At 60.3% G+C, this 17022-nt stretch overlaps 1 protein-coding gene across 1 annotated transcript; it reads right to left on the bottom strand.

Annotated features, from left to right (window-relative positions):
* Window positions 1-284: 284 nt before the first annotated feature.
* TCF7L1 (transcription factor 7 like 1) lies at window positions 285-15682 on the bottom strand. The gene is made up of 12 exons (XM_048290289.1): window positions 15408-15682; window positions 15269-15329; window positions 14251-14381; window positions 4240-4323; window positions 3842-3974; window positions 3326-3428; window positions 2962-3045; window positions 2314-2457; window positions 2079-2238; window positions 1546-1653; window positions 1287-1347; window positions 285-1219 (listed from the first exon to the last, which is right to left on the bottom strand). The coding sequence occupies exons 1-12, from the start codon at window positions 15606-15608 to the stop codon at window positions 774-776; spliced, it is 1716 nt and encodes a 571-aa protein (XP_048146246.1). The 5' UTR covers window positions 15609-15682; the 3' UTR covers window positions 285-773.
* Window positions 15683-17022: the final 1340 nt, after the last annotated feature.

Here is a 17022-nt window from a genome sequence, read left to right as displayed (position 1 = left end):
TCGACAGAGGTGTTCAGGGGACACTGGACCTCAGGAGCAGGAGTTCTGTCCCAAGATAGTTCCCAGGAAGGTCGAAATGGGTAAGAGGTGAGCGCTTCCCACACAGACCACACTCACATGGTAAGTTGCAGCTGTAGTTTTATTTCCTTTTGTGAAAAATAACAGGATTTTGAGGTGATAAAAACACAACCCCTCCCAGGGCTCAGCCCCAGACCCTGCCCACCCCAGCACGACTGCAGGCAGGAGCAGCACCAACGGAGCAGCATCCCTGGGGCAGGATCCGGCTCCCTGCCAGGGCAGAGCGAGGGTGGGAGCTGGGGATGGGAGTAGGGCAGGAGGATTTGGGAGCAGCTGGAGGCATTCCTGCTCCTGGATCCGGGATGGAGTGCCAGTTCCAGTCAACACCTGCCGTGTTTGGTGCTGGCATCACCATGCGGGTGTCGTCCCTGTGCCGGTGTCATTCCTGTGCCCCACGGCAGCAATGGGCACTCAGTTCATCCCACGGAGATTCCCATCGTTGGCAGCTTCTGGAGGGTCTATTTTATTTTTTTTTTCCTTTTTTTTCCTTTTTTTTAATAAAAACAGTCTTTAGGTCGACTGCTGGCAGCAGCTCTGAGCAGAAAGCCCCTTCCTCCAGAGTCTGCTTCCAAAGAGTTCAGAAAGGGTCAAATATTGACCAATAATGGTTTTGGCTGCGTTTGAATCTTGATTGTGGCTTCTGCAATGTACAGCAGGGAGGGGACGGGGGGCGAGGGGGGAACGAGGCTTTTCCCTTAGTCAGCAGGTTTGGTGACCAGGGAGAGGGGCTGCGTCTGCAGCACGGCCAGGGCGGCCGGGATGGAGCCGGGGGGTGAGGGCAGGAGAGCCGTGGGGGGCACCGAGGTGAAGGGGATGGGTCTGGAGAGGATCGAGGGCGGGCTGCTGAGGCTGGAGGAGGAGGAGGAGGAGGAGGAGGAGGAGGAGGAGGAAGAGGAAGCTTTGCTGGTGAGGACGGTGGAATGCACGGCGAGCTGAGCCCTGGCCTCCGGCTTGGTGGTGAGCGAGAGTGGCTGGGCCTGTTCCGAGTGGGTGGCGGCCGGCGCGGCCGGCGAGGCCAGCGCTGCCGATGGCGTGGCGGGCGAGTCCAGCATGCTGCCGTGGGACGAGGCCGGGCTGGCGCACGGCTTCTCGGCCGGCAGGTACGGCACGCACGGCTTCTTGCTCTTGGAGGGCAGGGAGCCTGGAGGGACAGGCAGGGCGTGAGGGCCAGAGCCCCGCGCAGGGGGAGCTGGAGGGGGGGTACTCACTGTCCGTGTCGTGGCTCTGCTGCTGCGCCAGCTTCTCGCGCTTTCGCTTCTTCTTCTTGCCCTGGAAAAGATGGTTCCAGGTCCTTCCGTGGCTTTTGGCCACCATGGGGGCTGCCAGCAGTGGGAAACAGGGCTGGCAGTGCCCCAGAGCATCTGCAGGGACTCGGCACCATCGCCCACTGCCCCAGCACCCCAAACGCTGAGCCCGAGCACAGCCAGCCCCTCCCGCCAGCCAGACCCCGGGAAGGGGCACACGTACGTAGTTGTCCCGCGCCGACCAAGTCGGGTAGAGCTGCGAGTGCAGCTGCCGCTCCTTCCGTGCCAGCTCGTAGTACTTGGCCTGTTCCTCCCGCGACAGCGAGTGCCACTGCGGGGGGAGACCACACTGCAGACCCCAGAGCCACTCTGGGAACCCCAAAGCCAGGCTGGGAGCCCCCAAATCCACACTGGAGACCCCAAAGCCATGCTAGAGACCCCAAATACACACCAGAAACACCAAATACATGCTAGGATGCCCAGAGCTATGCTGGAGACCTCAAAGCCTCACCTGGGGACCCAGAGGCACACTGAAAACCCCTAAGCCTGCTGGAATCCCCAAATCCACACTGCTGACCCCAAGGACCTGCTGCCCTGGGCTGCAGAGCTCCGTCCCTCCCATCCCAGTGCCACCCAGGTCACCACCACCTCCCTGGGACTCCCTGGGCTGGCAATGCCCCAGGTCTGGGGTCCGATCATGAGGAGAAGTGAAGCCAGGGGGTCTGAAGGGTCCCTGATGGGGGATCCCCTCCGTACCCGCCGGCCCAGGATCTGGTTGATGGCAGCGCTCTCCTTCAGCGTGCACTCGGCCACCACCTTGGCCCTCATCTCCTTCATGTACAGCATGAAGGCGTTGAGTGGCTTCTTGATGTGGGGTTTCTTCTCCTCCTCCTTCTTCACTGCCACGGGGGATTTTCTGGAAGGAGTGGGACAGGGGTCAGGACCCCCAGGACAAATCTCCGTCCCCACGGCCGGCCCAGCCCCCACTCACGAGCTGCCTCCAGGGCTGGCGCTGGGCTGGGAGGGCTCCTGCTTGACGATGGGCGAGACGATGGTGGGGTGCGGTATGCCCGAGGGGTGCAGCCCGTGCGCGGGCGGCGGGACCATGTGCGGGGAGAAGCGGCTGGACATCAAACTGCAGCGGCGGGAGAGGACAGGAGGGGTGGTCACCTCCCGACAGGCACCCAAAGACCCTTCTGAGAACCACTTGCCTCAACCCAGCTGAGTTGGAAACCCTGAAAACATGCTGGAACCCCAAATGCACACTGGGAACCCCGAAACCATGCTAGAACCCCAGTCTACCCTGGAAACCCCAAATTCGCTCTGCAAACCCCAAATCTACACTGCACCCCCCACAGCCATGCTGGAGACCCTGAGTCCACCTGAAAGCCCCCAAATCACACCCCAGCTTTGAGATGGTGACACTGATCCAGCCTAAGCAATGCCCTGAGTCCGTGGGATGTCCCATTCCTCCACCCATGGGGACCAGCCACTCCCTCTGGGGGCATTTTCAGCTGAGGGGACCACCCCCATCTCCTGGGACTGGGCTGTACCCATGCATGGTCTGCAGCCAAGTGTCCCAAAACCCACTGCCAGCTCTGGGGTGCCCCTGAGGGTCCCTCCCCCTTCCCAGACCCACCTGGACATGGAGGCGTTCATGGCAAGGGCGGGATATGGGTGCCGGAAGCCACCAGCAGGAATGGAGTACACGGGCTGTCCTTGCCTACAGAAACATGAGTTTCAGGGGAAAAAAAGATCCCTTCCCAGTTCATGGGCACCCTTGGACTGGTCTCCAGCTGATCTCCATCTGGAAGATTCCCAAATTTTCCAGCAGTAGGGAGTCCCTCCCTTCCCACCCCTCACAGGAGCCTGCGGCATCCTGCTGAGCTCGCAGGAAGAGTGGGTAAAGTGGGAGGAGGAGGAAGAGGAGGAGGAGGGTCTCAGTCAGAAGTGGGGCTCCCGGGACTCCTGGGGACCCCACCCCAGGGTCAGTCTGTCCTTACTGTGGCACGAGCCAGCCCAGCGGGTGCGGGAGCTGCCCCACGGCTCCAGGCGACAGTGGGTAATAGGGGGGCAGCTCGGGGGGGTGCGGCGGCCGCGGGATCCCTGTGAGGGGGAGAGGGAGCATGGGGGAAGGTGAGAACAGGGCCACGGCAGCCTTGGACCCCCTGTGCCCTCCAGCACCTTTCCTCTGAGCACCCCAGCTCCCTCCCAGCACCCCATCTCTCTCAGCCCATGTACCCACTCCCCTCAGAGCAGCCCAACTCCCTCAGCACCCATCACCCCAGGCTGGGGAGAGCTGCAACAGCCACAGCGGAGCCCTGGGGGGATCCCACACCCCAACCCCACCCATTGCTGGTCAAGGACCCCCCCGGTCCCTGGCTGCATCCCCAGCCCCCTCCCAGAGACCACCCGGGAGGCAGAGGGAGCACCCAATGGAGAGCCCCCCGTTCCCAGCAGAGCCCCCGCACCATCCCGCTCCCTCTGCTCCCCCAAACGCTGCCCCAGCCCCTGCTCACCCGTCTTGGGGTCGATCTCTGGGGAGAGGTGGCTGGGCGGCGATCCCGGTGGGAAGGGGTCGTTGCTGTAGGTGATGAGCGGCGTCAGCGGGTGCATGTGATGGGCGTGCTGCACCACCGGGACCTTGTTGGACTGTGGGGAGAGCAGGGAACTGCGGCCACCCCCAAAAACACCCCTGTGGGCAGCAGGGCAGCACCGCCACGGGTGCCCCATCCCTGGAGCGGTTCCAGGCAGCTTGGAGCAACCCGGTCCAGTGGAAGCCATCCCTGCCCGTGGCAGGAGAGCGGGACTTTGGTCTTTAAGGTCCCTTCCATCCCAAACCACCCCCACATTCCCCATCTGCAGGATCGTGGGGGCGCTGGGAACACACCACCCCACAGGTAGGGGCTGCTCTTACCAGGTGTGCGGGCGAGGGCGAGCGGTTGTCCTTCAGCGTGGCCCCGGCCGGCACGTCCAGCAGCGGCCACTTCATCTGCAGGTACTGTGGGAGGGACGGGACGATGCCCTCCAAGAGCCTTGGACACCCCTGGCCCCAGAAAACCCCCTGCCCCAGTCCTGAAACATTCCCCCCCAGCCCCAAATCACCCCCTGATCCCAAAACACCCCCCAGCCCCAAATCACCCCCTGATCCCAAAACACCCGCCAGCCCCAAAGCACCCCCAACACTAAAACATCCCACCCAGCCCCAAAACATTCCTATAGCCCTCCAAAAAAACCCTGTCCCCAAAAGATTCCCCAGCCCCAAAACTTCCCCCCAATCCCAAAACATTCCCTAGCTCTGAAACAACCCTCTGACCCCAAAGTATCCACCGAGGACACCCCAACCCATGGGCTGCTGGCAAAGAGGTTTTGAGGGTATACAGGGATGTTTTCAGCCATATGTGCTCCTAGGACCCCAGTACTGGTGCCAGCTCCCAAATCCTAAATCCCAAATAGTGCAAAACCCCAGCCCCAGATCTCTGCCCCAATGGATGCAAAGCTTTAAACAGCAAAACCCCTTGAATCTTCAACCCCAAATGGTGCCAAGCCCCAAACATCAAATATCTGCCCCAAATAGTGCAACCCCCCCAAATCTTAAACCTGAAATCCTACCCCAGTGGTGCTGCCTCCCTGAGACATCCCTGTGTCTGGGGGTGCCTCTTCCATCCTTGGGGCACCATCACCAACCCCAAATTGTGGGAATGCAAGAAATCAGCCCTACACTGTGGGGTGGGGTCAAATGCAGGGGTTTGGGGGTTTTTTCTCCCTTTCTGGGGTAACATCTTGCCATGACATGGGGGTGTCTCCTTGGCACCCCCAAAGAAAGGTGCTTTGTGCCGTGTTTGGGGGGACAGAGGCATTTCCCAAAGACAGCAGGAGGGTCCCTGGAGATGCCAGGGCTCAGGAATGTGGCTGGAGCAGCTGCCTGCAGGAATTTCCCCAAACACAGACCTTCCTGAGCTGAGGCAGCTGGAAGGAAAACCCAGGAGGAGTTTGGGGTAGCGTTAACTCTTCCAGAGCTGGGGGGCTCCTGTCACCCCCAAAGTGTCCTGTGTGCCCCCTGCAGCACCTCTGGCTGTCCCCTGTCCCCAGCAGACCCCCCCTGCACCCGCCATCCCATCCAGCATCAGCCCTGCATCCTCACCTCTGCCTCCAGTATCCCCCCTCCATCTCCAGTATCTCCACCTGCACTCCCAGTATCCTGTCCCTGCATTCCCAGTATCCCACCCTGCACCTTCAGTCTCCTCCCTCTGCCTCCAGTAACCCTTCCTCCCCAGTATCCCCCATGGCTCCCTCCCCAGCATCCCCCTCCATGCCCAGCACAGCTCCCAGCACCCCGATCCCTGCTAGCACCCAAGGACCCCCATCCAGGACCCCCCTGGCACAGCACAGTCCCGAAGCTGATGAGGATTCCTCGTGATCCAACCATTTCTCCAAAATCCTGCTTCACTGCCTAACCCAGGTGCCGCAGGGCCACTTCCATCCCCATCCTGGCACACGGACGCTCCAGCATCATGCTCCCAGTGCCTCCATGGGGAGACTTGTGGCACTGCTGGGATAATCCCACAGGTGCCAGGACTGGATCCACCCCTGGCAGCTGGGACCCCACGCGCCCAGAGCACGCCTGGTATGCGGGTGGCCCCATGGCCCCGGGCTCACCCCTCACCCGTGGGCTGTCACCCGTGGGCTCATCACTGTCCCCTGTGGGCTGGCCATGACCTGCCAGCTCACTGCCACCCCAGGTTCACTGCCACCCACGGGCTCACTGTGAGCCTGCTCTCCCTGGGAGGAAGGAGCTGCTCCCCAAGTGCCAGCTTTGATGCACCCTCCCCAGATCCGGGTGACCTACAGGTGCCAGGGCAGCCAAAACGTCCCAACACCTCCAGGGCCACGCTTGCAGCCACACCGGGGTGACACTGGGGACCCCCCAGCTGTCCCTAGCCAAGACCCGAGCACTGGATGAGACCCTCGGTGCTCCCCACCGTGTCCCCCTGTGACCACGTCCAGGACAGGGCAGGAGATGCCCCCCCACATCCCAAGGGGCTCCCTGACCCCCCAGCCCCCGCCCCCTCCCCGTCACAAAGGGGCTTTCTAGGCTGCTCTGTAAGCGGAGAAGGCGCGAGGGGACGGGGACAGGCGGGGAGGCGGCGCAGGGGGGACGGCAGTGGGGGAAGGTTTGGGGGATAAAAGGCTGATTCTCATTTCGAGGCCATTTCGGGAAGCTGGGGAAGAGAAGGGGGAAGGGAAGGGGGGGGAAGAGGGGGGACCCTTTCAAAATATACAAAGCGGGGGGAGCTGGTGAATGGTTCAATGGTGATGTGGAAAAATGACCCCCCCTCCCCTCTTTTTCCTCCCCATCCCTTGGCTCCAGCTGGGACACAGCCCCCACTGTCCCCCCACTTGGGGATCCGAACTGTGAAACAGCAGAAAAAAAAAAAAAGAGGAAAATAGTTGAAAATCGGTCACATTCCAGAGAGATTAGAGCCAGTCCTGGGTCCTCGTTACCAGCCAATTAAAAACAAGGATAACCCCTTCCCTGCTGGAGCCCATCCGTCTGGGAGCCCCCAGACCCGGAGGAAGGGGGGCCAGGGGATCCCCCAATGCCCAGTTAAGGGCGTTCACGAGAGGATTTCCGCTCCTCTTCGGCACAGGCATCGATCCAGTTGTGATGATTTTTCTGGGAAGGGGGAAAAGCGCCCGGCTGGGGCTGGGCTGGGGCTGCGTGTCCTGGTGTGGCACATCCCAGCATCGTAGATCCTGGGGTGGCACGTCTGGGTGGCTGCTGCGGGTCCCAGGATTGCACGTCCTCGTGTGCCATGTCCTGGTGGTGTGTCCCACTATCACATGTCCCAGGATTGCACATCCTGCCATTCCACGTGCCGAGGTCGCGTGTCCCAGCGCGGTTTGCCACGGTGTCGCATGTCCCAGGATTCCACGTCCCAGCACCGTGTGTCCCTGTCCTGGTGTCCTGTCCTGGTGTCCCAGCACCGCTGTGCTGTCTCGTGTGCAGGTGAGGTGTGATTTTTGAGGGAAATGGGTTTTCTGGGCTGGATGCACCACGTCCAGGTGTCCCAGGATCGCCCATCCCAGCACTGCCTGTCCCACTGCTCCACTTCCAGGCTCCGCAACTCCTGTGCTGCACATTCCATCACTTATCCCGATGCTCCCTGTCCCAGCACAGGCTCCTCTCTGCTGCCATCAAAGCCTCAGGCTTGGTACTCACCAAGCCTCATTTTGGGAGAGAAAAGGTCTGTTTGGGACCATTTTGCCAGCGGCTCTAGAGCAGGAGCCTCTTTGCTGGCTTTTCCCTTTGCCTGCAGAGGCTCCAGCCCAGAGATGATCCTGCAGGAGCCACCATGGAGGAGATCCAGGTGATCCCAGCATGCGAGTGCTTCATCCCTGTCCCCAAAACCCCCTGGATGAGCTGGAAAGCACCCAGGAAGGTTCTCACAGGGATCCATGGATTTGAGCATCCATCTTTTTGTTGCTCAGGACAGGAGGTGGGGAATGGCGACCCCCAGTCGCCCGTCCTCACACCAATCCCTTTTCCAGCCCAAATTCCCAGGGTTTTGCAAAGTCCCCTGAGCCCCTCCAGAGATCCCCAGATTCCCAGCCTGTTTACACAGCTGCAGGATAACCAACAGCCCTTCCCCCTCCCACCTCTGCCAGCCCTTTTCCCCCAAAATTCATCCCAAAATCATGCCAGGGAGACAGGAAAGGCCAAGCATTACAGCAGAAAAGGGGGGTTTGTAGGATGATTAATGGAGCCCCCCCCAAAATCTTTGTCCAGGTGTGGCCACTGCAGCCCCATGGCATCCCAAGATCCAGCTTTGGGCAGTGTCACTGGCTTGTTTGGGAAAAAAACCCCAAGTTTGGCTCCAGGAGTCACAGGGAGATGGGAGTTTTGAGGGAATGGGGATTCTGGGCTCAATATATCGTCCAATCCCATAAAACTTTGTGCTTGGGAGTAAGAAGGTAGAAAAAACCCCAAATCTGCCCTGGCAGAAGGGTCTGGGGCTGCACCCAGGGGTGCTGCAGATGGGGATGGTGCCAAGGCGGATTGGGGGGAAGCCCCAAACAGGGGAAAAAAAACGGGTGGGGGAAGAGGGGGAAAGGAGAGGGGAAAGTAGGGACCTGGCCTCTCACCCTCCTGAGCCAGGATGGGGTGTCCTTCGCACCCCAATAAATCACCCCAATGCCAAAAATCACAGAGAAAACCCAGGAGCATCCCGGCCCCACAGTGCCCATCACCCGGCCCGCAACCTCGCACCGCAGCTGCTGCATTCTGCTTCCCTGGGATAACTGGGAAGGGAGAAATCCCAATTACAGCTGGATTTACAGCCTGGGGAACGAGACATAAATCTCTCCCCCACCCCCGCCATCCATCCACTTCCCAGCCAAATAATCTCCTCCAGATGTTGCCCATGAACACCAGGATGACAAATTCCAGCAGGGAGACTTATGGGGGAGGTCTCCAGCTCCCCACATCCCAAGGAGAACCCCCAAAATTCCTGGTAAGAGTTATTTTCCCATCAGGGTTTAGGCTTTTTAAAGGGCGATATTGGGGTGATGCAGGAGACATCACCGTGTCCCCTTCTGGCATTTTTTGGGTCCGGCCAGGCAAAGGGTGTCCCAGGTGGGGACAAGGACTTTGGGGTGGGAATGAGAGTTTGTGACACCTTAACAACAGATGTTTGTCCGTTCCCATAGCACAGCCCAGACCCACGGACACCAGATGGGAAATGCCAACAGGGCTGGGATGGGAAGGTGGAAAAGCCCTCCATTTGGGATGAGCTTGGAGTGGTGGCACTTAGGTGACCTCATCTCCACCCACAGATCCCAAGTCCCCCCCATGGGGACGCCGGTGGCATCTGCTGAAGAACGCGGCCTCAGATCTGCAGAGGGAGAGGGCAGGCAGGATGGGAGGGATGGGAGGCAGCGGGATGAGGCTGGAGCACGGCCAGGACAGCAGCCAGGACACAGCCTCAGCCCAGAGCGGCCTCGGCACCAGGATGTCCGAGCATCCTCCCCACGTGGGTGCCCTGAGCATCCCTCACCACGAGCATCCCGAGCTTCCCTCACCCCTGAGCAGCCTCCCCCCACGAAGGAGCGGCTCATCCCTTGCCCCCAGTGACTCCAGCACCCCATGGATACCCCGAGCTTTCCCCACCCATGGGTGCCCCCAGCACCCCTCGCACACACTGGCCACGGGGCAGGACAGGATCTGTGCCCAAACCCAGTGGCCCCGAATGCTGCTGCTGCTGCCCCGAGGCTTTTGTCTGCAGCTCCCGGCCCCAGCCTCAATGGATCCATTCATCTCTCCCTGCATCCGCACGGGGGGATCCCAGCGGGAGTAACGGGCTCAGCCGGCCCCAGCACCGACAATCCCACTGCTCCGGAGCCTCCCAGGGCATCCCCGGTGCCAGCGCTGACCCACGGGACAGCAGCCACACCAGCACACCCCGCTCCCATCCTGCTGACCTCCGCTGCCCTCTTCCAGAGCTCTGAGCAGCATCCCCAGGGCTCCGGGATCCCAAAGGCTCCGGGATCCCTCAAGAATCCCCAGGGTGAACACACAGAGTGACATCGTTGCCAAAAACCACCGGAATAAGAGGCAAACCGGGAAGGGGCACATCACCCCTCCCCCTCGGACCCTCCCACACTCCATCCCCTTTCTCTCCGAGCTCCGACACGAGCAGGAGAGAGACGGAACACAACACAACCCGATCCCGGTCCCGACCCCTTCTTCTTCCCTTATCCCTCCTCTTCCTCCATCCAGGATGCACCGGGCACTTCCCCCCGGGTTCCTCTTCCCTCCCAAGCTCCCGCCAGCGACTTCAAGGAAGGAAAACTAATGAAAAGCAGCTGCTGGGAATTCCAGAAGGATGATGAATGCGCCTCAGTCCCGGAACAATCCCAGGGCTGAGCAGAGGCGCCCCGAGCACTTACTTCATCGCTTTAATTTGGGAATCGTGTTGGAAAAGGAGGGAGGAGGGAGATTTGGGGGGGTGGGGGGGAGTGGAAACCTCCTGTAGGTCTACAAACTCCGCCCGCAGGGTAATTAGCCGAAGAGCATAATTAAGGAGCGGGATAAAGGGGCCATTGTGTGCGGCAGCTCTGCAGAGCAGGCGGGAGAGTCTGGGATTAGGGAAACTGAGGCACGGGGAGGGCTCAGAGCCGGGAAGGACTGGATCAACCCAGCAGCTGCACAGAGCAACACGGACAAGCCAAAAAGTGTGAAAAAATCGGGTTTTTCCTTAATATTTTCCAGGTGGGGAAGGAAGGCGGCACTGATGGGGGGGCAAATCCCAAACAAACCAGAAAATCCCAAATTAGTGCAGGAGGAAGGAGGAACTGCCGTGGTCTGAAGATGCTGAACATCGAGTGAGCCCCCACGCCGGAAAAATCCCCCCATTCCAACACCTCCATCCGCATCCCAATGCCAAAACCCTCCAGGCTCTGCCAGAACCGCCAGCAGGACCCGCCCGGTTTTTGGAGCAACCATTTTTCCTGCCAAAAATCCGTATTTTAATCATTTTCCTTGGCAGCAGCACAGTTAAGGATCTATTTTCTTTAGGAGACAGATACGGCTCTGTATCCTCGGGAATTCATCACAGGAGTGGCGCAAAAAAAGCCGGAATAAGCCCAGGTTATGGATTTTTCCCTCATTTATTTTGGGATCGCAGCCTGCTGAGGTGCATTAATTACACCGAGGTGCATTAATTACACCGGCATGGCGTCAGGAGAGCTGTTTGGATGGAATTCCATGCCTGAGGAAGGTTTGGATTTATTTAAATCTTCGCCTCCAGACTCGAATTCCTGGGGTTAAACTGTTTTTTTTGGGAATAATGCCAATCCTGTGCATGGTCTCGGCTTCGCTGCTCTGGCAGTGCCGTGCCTGGTTCCCATCCACTTTCCAAGCAGGAGAAGGATGCTGGGATGAGATTTTACCCCAGTATGGATCCATCTCATTCTGGGTTTGGGATAAAACCCATCAACTCCACACGATCCTGACAGGATGGAGCCGGCATCGTGGCAGTAGGGATTTGCATCCATCCAGCTTGTCCATGTCCAGAGTCCAGAGCCTTTCCTTTCCACCCCACCTTGGAGACCTTTTTGTTGTTGGGAATGATCCCAAGGAGCCAAACACAGCCTCAGGGGTCCCCAGTTCCTGATTCCCCATGAGGGAAATCGGGCTAAAGCGCTGCTCCAAACAGCAGTGCCATCGTTAGATTCCAACAAATTCCTTCACCATCGGAGCAGAGCCCCAGAAATACTCCCTGGTCAGAAACTGCCAGGAAGGTGATACTGGGGACCACAGACGCTTCCCAGATTCCAGGATCCCATTTGGAAATAACCCAGGAATTCACACAGATTAAAGGGCAGGAGCATCCATCCATCCACTGGTGCTTGGTGGGTTGGCACAGGGCTGGGACTTCTCCTGGTTTGGAGTGTGGGAAGGCACTGTGCAACCAGATTCCTAAATATTTCCCAGATTTCCATAGATTTTCTAGATTTCTAAAGATTTTGGAGTGCAGAAATGCAGAAGCACTGCATACCTGCCCAGTATTCCAAAAAAAGTCCTCCAGTTTGGCTGTCAGATCAGTCCTGCCATCCACAGACTCATCCATCCCCAGGATCCACCACCTTCCTGGCCACCTCCTCAGAGTTTGGGTTTGGGTTTTTCTTCCAAAATCTTTCTTTTCCATGTGGTTCAATCCACAGCACCCGGCTGTGGAATACGAGGATGGATGCCACGGCCACTGGGATGGCTGGATCCTGCAGATCCGCTCGTTCCCTCCAACGCTGGGGCAAAAGAAGAAGGAAACAAGAAAAAGACTGTTCCCAAAGCAGCCTGTGCCTCCTGCCACCCCGGTGTTCCGCGTGTCCAGACTCATCCAGAGCCCCGGGATTAGGGTGGGAAGCGGGTTTGGCGGAGCTCGGTGCCCTCGGGCGATGCTGCACCCGGCTGGATCCAGAAGGGGTCAGGATCGGGGAGGCTGCTTCCAGCAGAGGATTGGGAAGGCTGTGCCTGGATGTATCCGGTACGGGATCAGGGATGCTGTGCCCAGATCGATCTGGTACAGGATCAAGGACTGAAGTATGGGATTGAAGAGGCTGAGCCTGGATGGATCCTTTATCACATCCAGGATGCCGTGCCCAGATGGATTCGATACGGGATCAGGGATGCTGTGCCTGGATGGATCAGGAACGGGATCAATGACGCTGAGCCCGGCCGGATCCAGCACGAGATCAAGGATGTTGTGCCCAGCAGGATCTGGTTTGGGACTGAGGATGCTGCACCCAAATAGATCCAGTACAGGATCAAAGATGCTGTGCCCAGCTGGATCCAGACCAGGATCAAAGATGCTCTGTCCTGCTGTTTTCTGCTCTGGGATTGAGGATGCTGAGCCTGGCTGGATTTCATACAGGATCAGGGATGCTGTACCCAGATGGATCTAATGTGGGATCCGGAACACTGTGCCCGTCTAGCTGCACTAGGCATGATGACATCCTGGGATCGGGGGGATCCCCATACTGCCACTCCGGTGGGAGCTCATGGAAGGAGGTTGGTGATGGGCACAGAGCTCGGCTGCACTCCGTGCATGAGTGGCCGTGGGATCCAGCGGGGCCTCACCCAGTGGCATCACAAAATTCACCCCACCCCGCCCCCAGCATCCCCAGTTCCCCCCCCACACACCCCTCACTAACTTGGATCCGTGCAGAGGCCCCAGTCCGTCGGAATTCAGCCCCAATCCATGCTTTCCCAACCCCAGTCATCTCTCTAAAACATCCGGGAGGCGACACCCGCTCCAGCCCCTGTTAATTAATCCCCTTTCTGGGATTCATTAAATCATCGTTAGTGGCCGCTTGTGACGGATCCCAACCCCAATCCCTTCTCATTATCCCGGATTCCTCGCCAGTGTTTGGCATCGCGGTCAGTCGCGCTTCATCCCCAAAACCTCATAATCCCAGAAGTGACAAATTGGGAATACAACCTTTATCCAGCTGCCAGCAAAACACCGGGATAATTAGCTTATCTACCCTCCCCATCCCGGGATTTTGGCTCCACGGCCACTTCAACCAGTTGCTTCCAGGAAAGCAAAAGTAGGAAAACCCTAAAAACATGGAAAACTCTCCATGCAAACCAGCCAGATTCCGGGATTTCAAATCATTATAAATGCCACAAGTATTGTTATCCCATATATGTTCCATATGGGAACGCAGTTTCCTATGGATCCGAAGAAATAATATGTGGAAAAGCACCACTGGAGCAAGAAATACACCTGGACAGTCAGGAGTGATGCTCCAGCCCGGGATTCGGTGGGTACCACAGCCCGGGTCCGCATCCCTCCCCGAAGGCTGAGGACCCCCCAGAGGGCTGAGAATTCCCTCGTCCCTCGGGGAGCTGAGAATTCCTCCTCCCAGGATGGCACTGTGGGGCCGCGTAGGGAACACCTTATATTCCTAAAATACCTTTATATCCCTAAAATTACTTTAGGATGTTGCCCAAGAAGTTGAGTGGGATGGTTTGGGGGTCGAGGGTCTCTGCTGAGAGGAGGGGGTCGATTCCCCTCTCCCGCCTCCCCCCCCCCCCCCAGTTCTCGCTCAATTTGCTTAATCACTTCTCCCCCCGTGGCCAATGTTGGCCCATTAATGGCTTTAAAACCCTTTTAAATGAGAAAAGCGGCAGCTCAGGGTCAGGTTTCGGGGCGGGTCCCCCGGAGTGAGGCCCCCCCAAACTCCCCCCTCAAAGGGGCAAAGTGAACCAAAAATAAAGGAAATAAACCAAATTTCTTGGGGGTTTTCCTTAGCATCAGGTGGTTGCTTTCCTACAGGACGGGCTGTGAGGCTTTGGGGGGGCCTGAGCACCGGCAAAAGGTGGGGAGAGGCTGGGGGGTTCGGGAGGGTCCGGGGGGGCACTTACGGTGCGGGCTCCGCCGGGGGAGAGGGCTCCATTGGCGAGGTAGGGACTGCCCAGCTCGGGGAGCATCAGGAAGGGGTAGCCGGGATAGGGGGGGCCCTTAAAAAAACCCCCATCTTGCTGTCGTCTGACCACTGGGGAGAGAAGGAAGGGGGGGGTCAGGAGGCGGAGGGGTGGGGGGTGCACCCACCGAGGGGGGCAAGGCTGGGTGCACGGGGGGACCCGGGGAAGTCGCTTGGGAGGCTCCTTGATTTTCTAGGGGTTCCCACTTGGGGGGCACCTGGGTAGGTCCCTCTGGGGGTGCCCAAGTCCCTTAGGGGGATACTTGGTTCTGTTGGGGGGTCCCCACGGGGGAGGGGCCCGGACAGGTCCCTCTGGGGGTGTCCCTACTGCTGGAGAGCGCGGTCCCCGCGGGAGGGGGATCTCGGCTGCGTGGGGGAGTCCCGGGGGGTGGCGGGTCCGGGTGGTGGTCACTCCCCGAAAGGACCCAGCCCTGGGGGGTGTCCCGAGCCCGGGTGCTCCGTGGAGCGGTGGGGGGCACCGATCCATCCGTGGGGAAGCGACCGGGGCCGGTTACTGGGGCGGGGGGGCGGGACCTGGGGCCGGTGAGGTGGGAGAGGGGACGCGACGGGAGGGCAAACACGGGGGAGGGGACACGGGAGCTGAAATTGGGGGACACGGCGGATGGACACACGGGGGGGGCGAGGACACGAGGGTGAGGACATGGAAAAGGGAATTCGGGGGACGGGGGGGGTTGAGGACACTGGGGAGAGGAACACGGCGAGCGGGAGTAGGACACGGGGGGGACACACATGGGGGATGAGGACACGACTGTGGAGGGACACCGTGGGGGGAACTGGGGCACACGGGGAGACACACGAGGGGAGACGGGGGGGCGGGGGGGGGCACACAAGGGGTCCCGCCCGCAGCCGGGGGCGGAAACAAAGAAGTTGGGAAGTGTCGGCCGGTCCCGGGGGATGTGGCGGGGAGCAGGGGGGCGCCGGGAGGGGGGGTCCGGTACCTTCTGCCAGAGAGTCCCGCGGCTTCTGGAAACTTTCCCGGGGCGGCGGGGGCCGCTCCGCCTGCGGGGAGAGGCGGTGAGCGGAGCGGGGCCGGGCGGGGGGCGCCTCCCCCAGGCTCCCCGCCGCCCCTCGCCTCACCTCGGGGCCGGGGCCGACCACGGGGCCGGGGCCCCCCCGGTTCTCGGTCTCGCTGACCAGCGAGGACTTGAGCTCGTCCAAGTCCCCGTGGGCCGAGCCGCGCCCCGCGCCCTTGTCCTGCTCCTCGCCCTCGTCCTGGAAGGCGATGAGCTCGTCGGGGGCCCCCAAGTCGTCTCCCCCCGTCGGTTCCAGCTGCGGCATCGTGGGGTCCCGCCCCGGCCCCGCCGGGCCCCGCCGCCGCCGCCGCCACCGCCCGGAGGGTCGGGAATGCGCGGGGCGGCGGGGCGGGGAGGAGCCGGGATGCAAACCGACACCGGGGGCCGGGCAGGGGCTCGCACCGCCCCGCCGGGCCCGCACCGCTCCGCACGGGTCCCGCCGCCGACTCCGCATCGGCTCCGTACCCGCTCCGCCACCGGCCACGCACCGGCCCCGCTGCCCACGGGACGCCCACCAGTCGGTCCCGCCGCGTCCGAAGCTCCCCGCACGTTCGGGGTTCCCCCATCCTGTCCGGGGTCTCCCCATCCCATCCGTGCCGCCCTCATCCGATCCAGGGTTCCTCCACCTTGTCCAGGGTGCCCCCGCTGGGGTCCCCCCGTCCCATGCAGGGTGTCACCTGCCATCCGAGTGTTCCCATCCCACCCGTGGTGCCCCCATCTCATGCAGGGTGACACCTCTGACACATCCGAGTGTTCTCAGTCTTCTCATGGTCCCCCCCATTCCATTCGTGTTCCTCTCACCCTGCCCATGGTCTCCCCATCATGCCCAGGGTCCCCCCGTTCGTCCCAGGGTGTCCCCTCCCAGCTGGGTGCTCCCATCCCTGCTACCCATCCTATTAATTTGCCTCCACCCTCCCTTAGTGCCCTCATCCCACCCAGGGTGTCCCTCATTACACTGTTCCTGTCCTGCCGAGGTGCACGTATCCCATTTGTGTACCTCCATGTATCAGGACACTCCACACCTCACCTAGGGAGACTCTTGCCCCACCACGGTGTCCCCATCCCACCCATTTGTTTCACCACACCAGAGTGATCCCAGTCCACCCAGTGCCCCTGTCCCCTACCCCAGGGAAGGCTCAGAGGGAGATGCCCATCGCTCTCCACACTGGGAGCAGGGTTCTGCCATGGTGGGACCGGCCAGCCTGCAGGACAGACTCATCTGAAAAAACCTTTTCCCCCCTTTTTCTACAGGGTGGGCTCATTCCCCCATGACGGGCATTTTGCAGGGCTGGTGGGGTGGCACCAAATGGGGCTTAACCCAGCATCTCCAAAGCATTGTCTTTGTCCCATCCCATCAGCCACAGCCTGACCGTGAACCCCAATCTCCAGCCATCTCCAGTCCCCAAACCCCTGGGGCCACCAGACTCCACCACCCCCGGCAGCCCCTCGCTCTGTGCCACAAAGGTTCTTCAGTTGCTTTGCCTGAAATACTTCATGAAAAGGCTTTTGTACCATCGAAATCGCTGGTGACCCCAGTCCCCCCTGCCCAAGATTCCCAAGGAAAAGCAGGAGGCAGCTGTGGGGGGTCGTGCCGGCTGGCCCTTCCCTGCTCCCAGCCCTCCAGATGTTTTATTACTCTGTGTTTAATTAACATTTCCAGCCACGTGCTGAATGGGGAG

Source organism: Corvus hawaiiensis, chromosome 36 (genome assembly GCF_020740725.1).
Source record: "Corvus hawaiiensis isolate bCorHaw1 chromosome 36, bCorHaw1.pri.cur, whole genome shotgun sequence".
In the NCBI taxonomy this organism is placed as follows: domain Eukaryota; kingdom Metazoa; phylum Chordata; class Aves; order Passeriformes; family Corvidae; genus Corvus; species Corvus hawaiiensis.
Note: the sequence above shows the minus strand (reverse complement) of the source record. Positions and strands in the feature narration are given on the sequence as shown.

What these genes read in the sequence shown, in the direction of transcription:
- TCF7L1 (XM_048290289.1), bottom strand. Translation starts at nt 15,608, where the DNA reads ATGCCGCAGCTGGAACCGACGGGGGGAGACGACTTGGGGGCCCCCGAC. An exon ending in AGAGATCGACCCCAAGACGG is followed by an intron (nt 3,429 to 3,841) that starts GTGAGCAGGGGC and finishes TCCCCCTCACAG; the next exon opens with GGATCCCGCGGCCGCCGCAC. An exon ending in CTGGGCTGGCTCGTGCCACA is followed by an intron (nt 3,046 to 3,325) that starts GTAAGGACAGAC and finishes ATGTTTCTGTAG; the next exon opens with GCAAGGACAGCCCGTGTACT.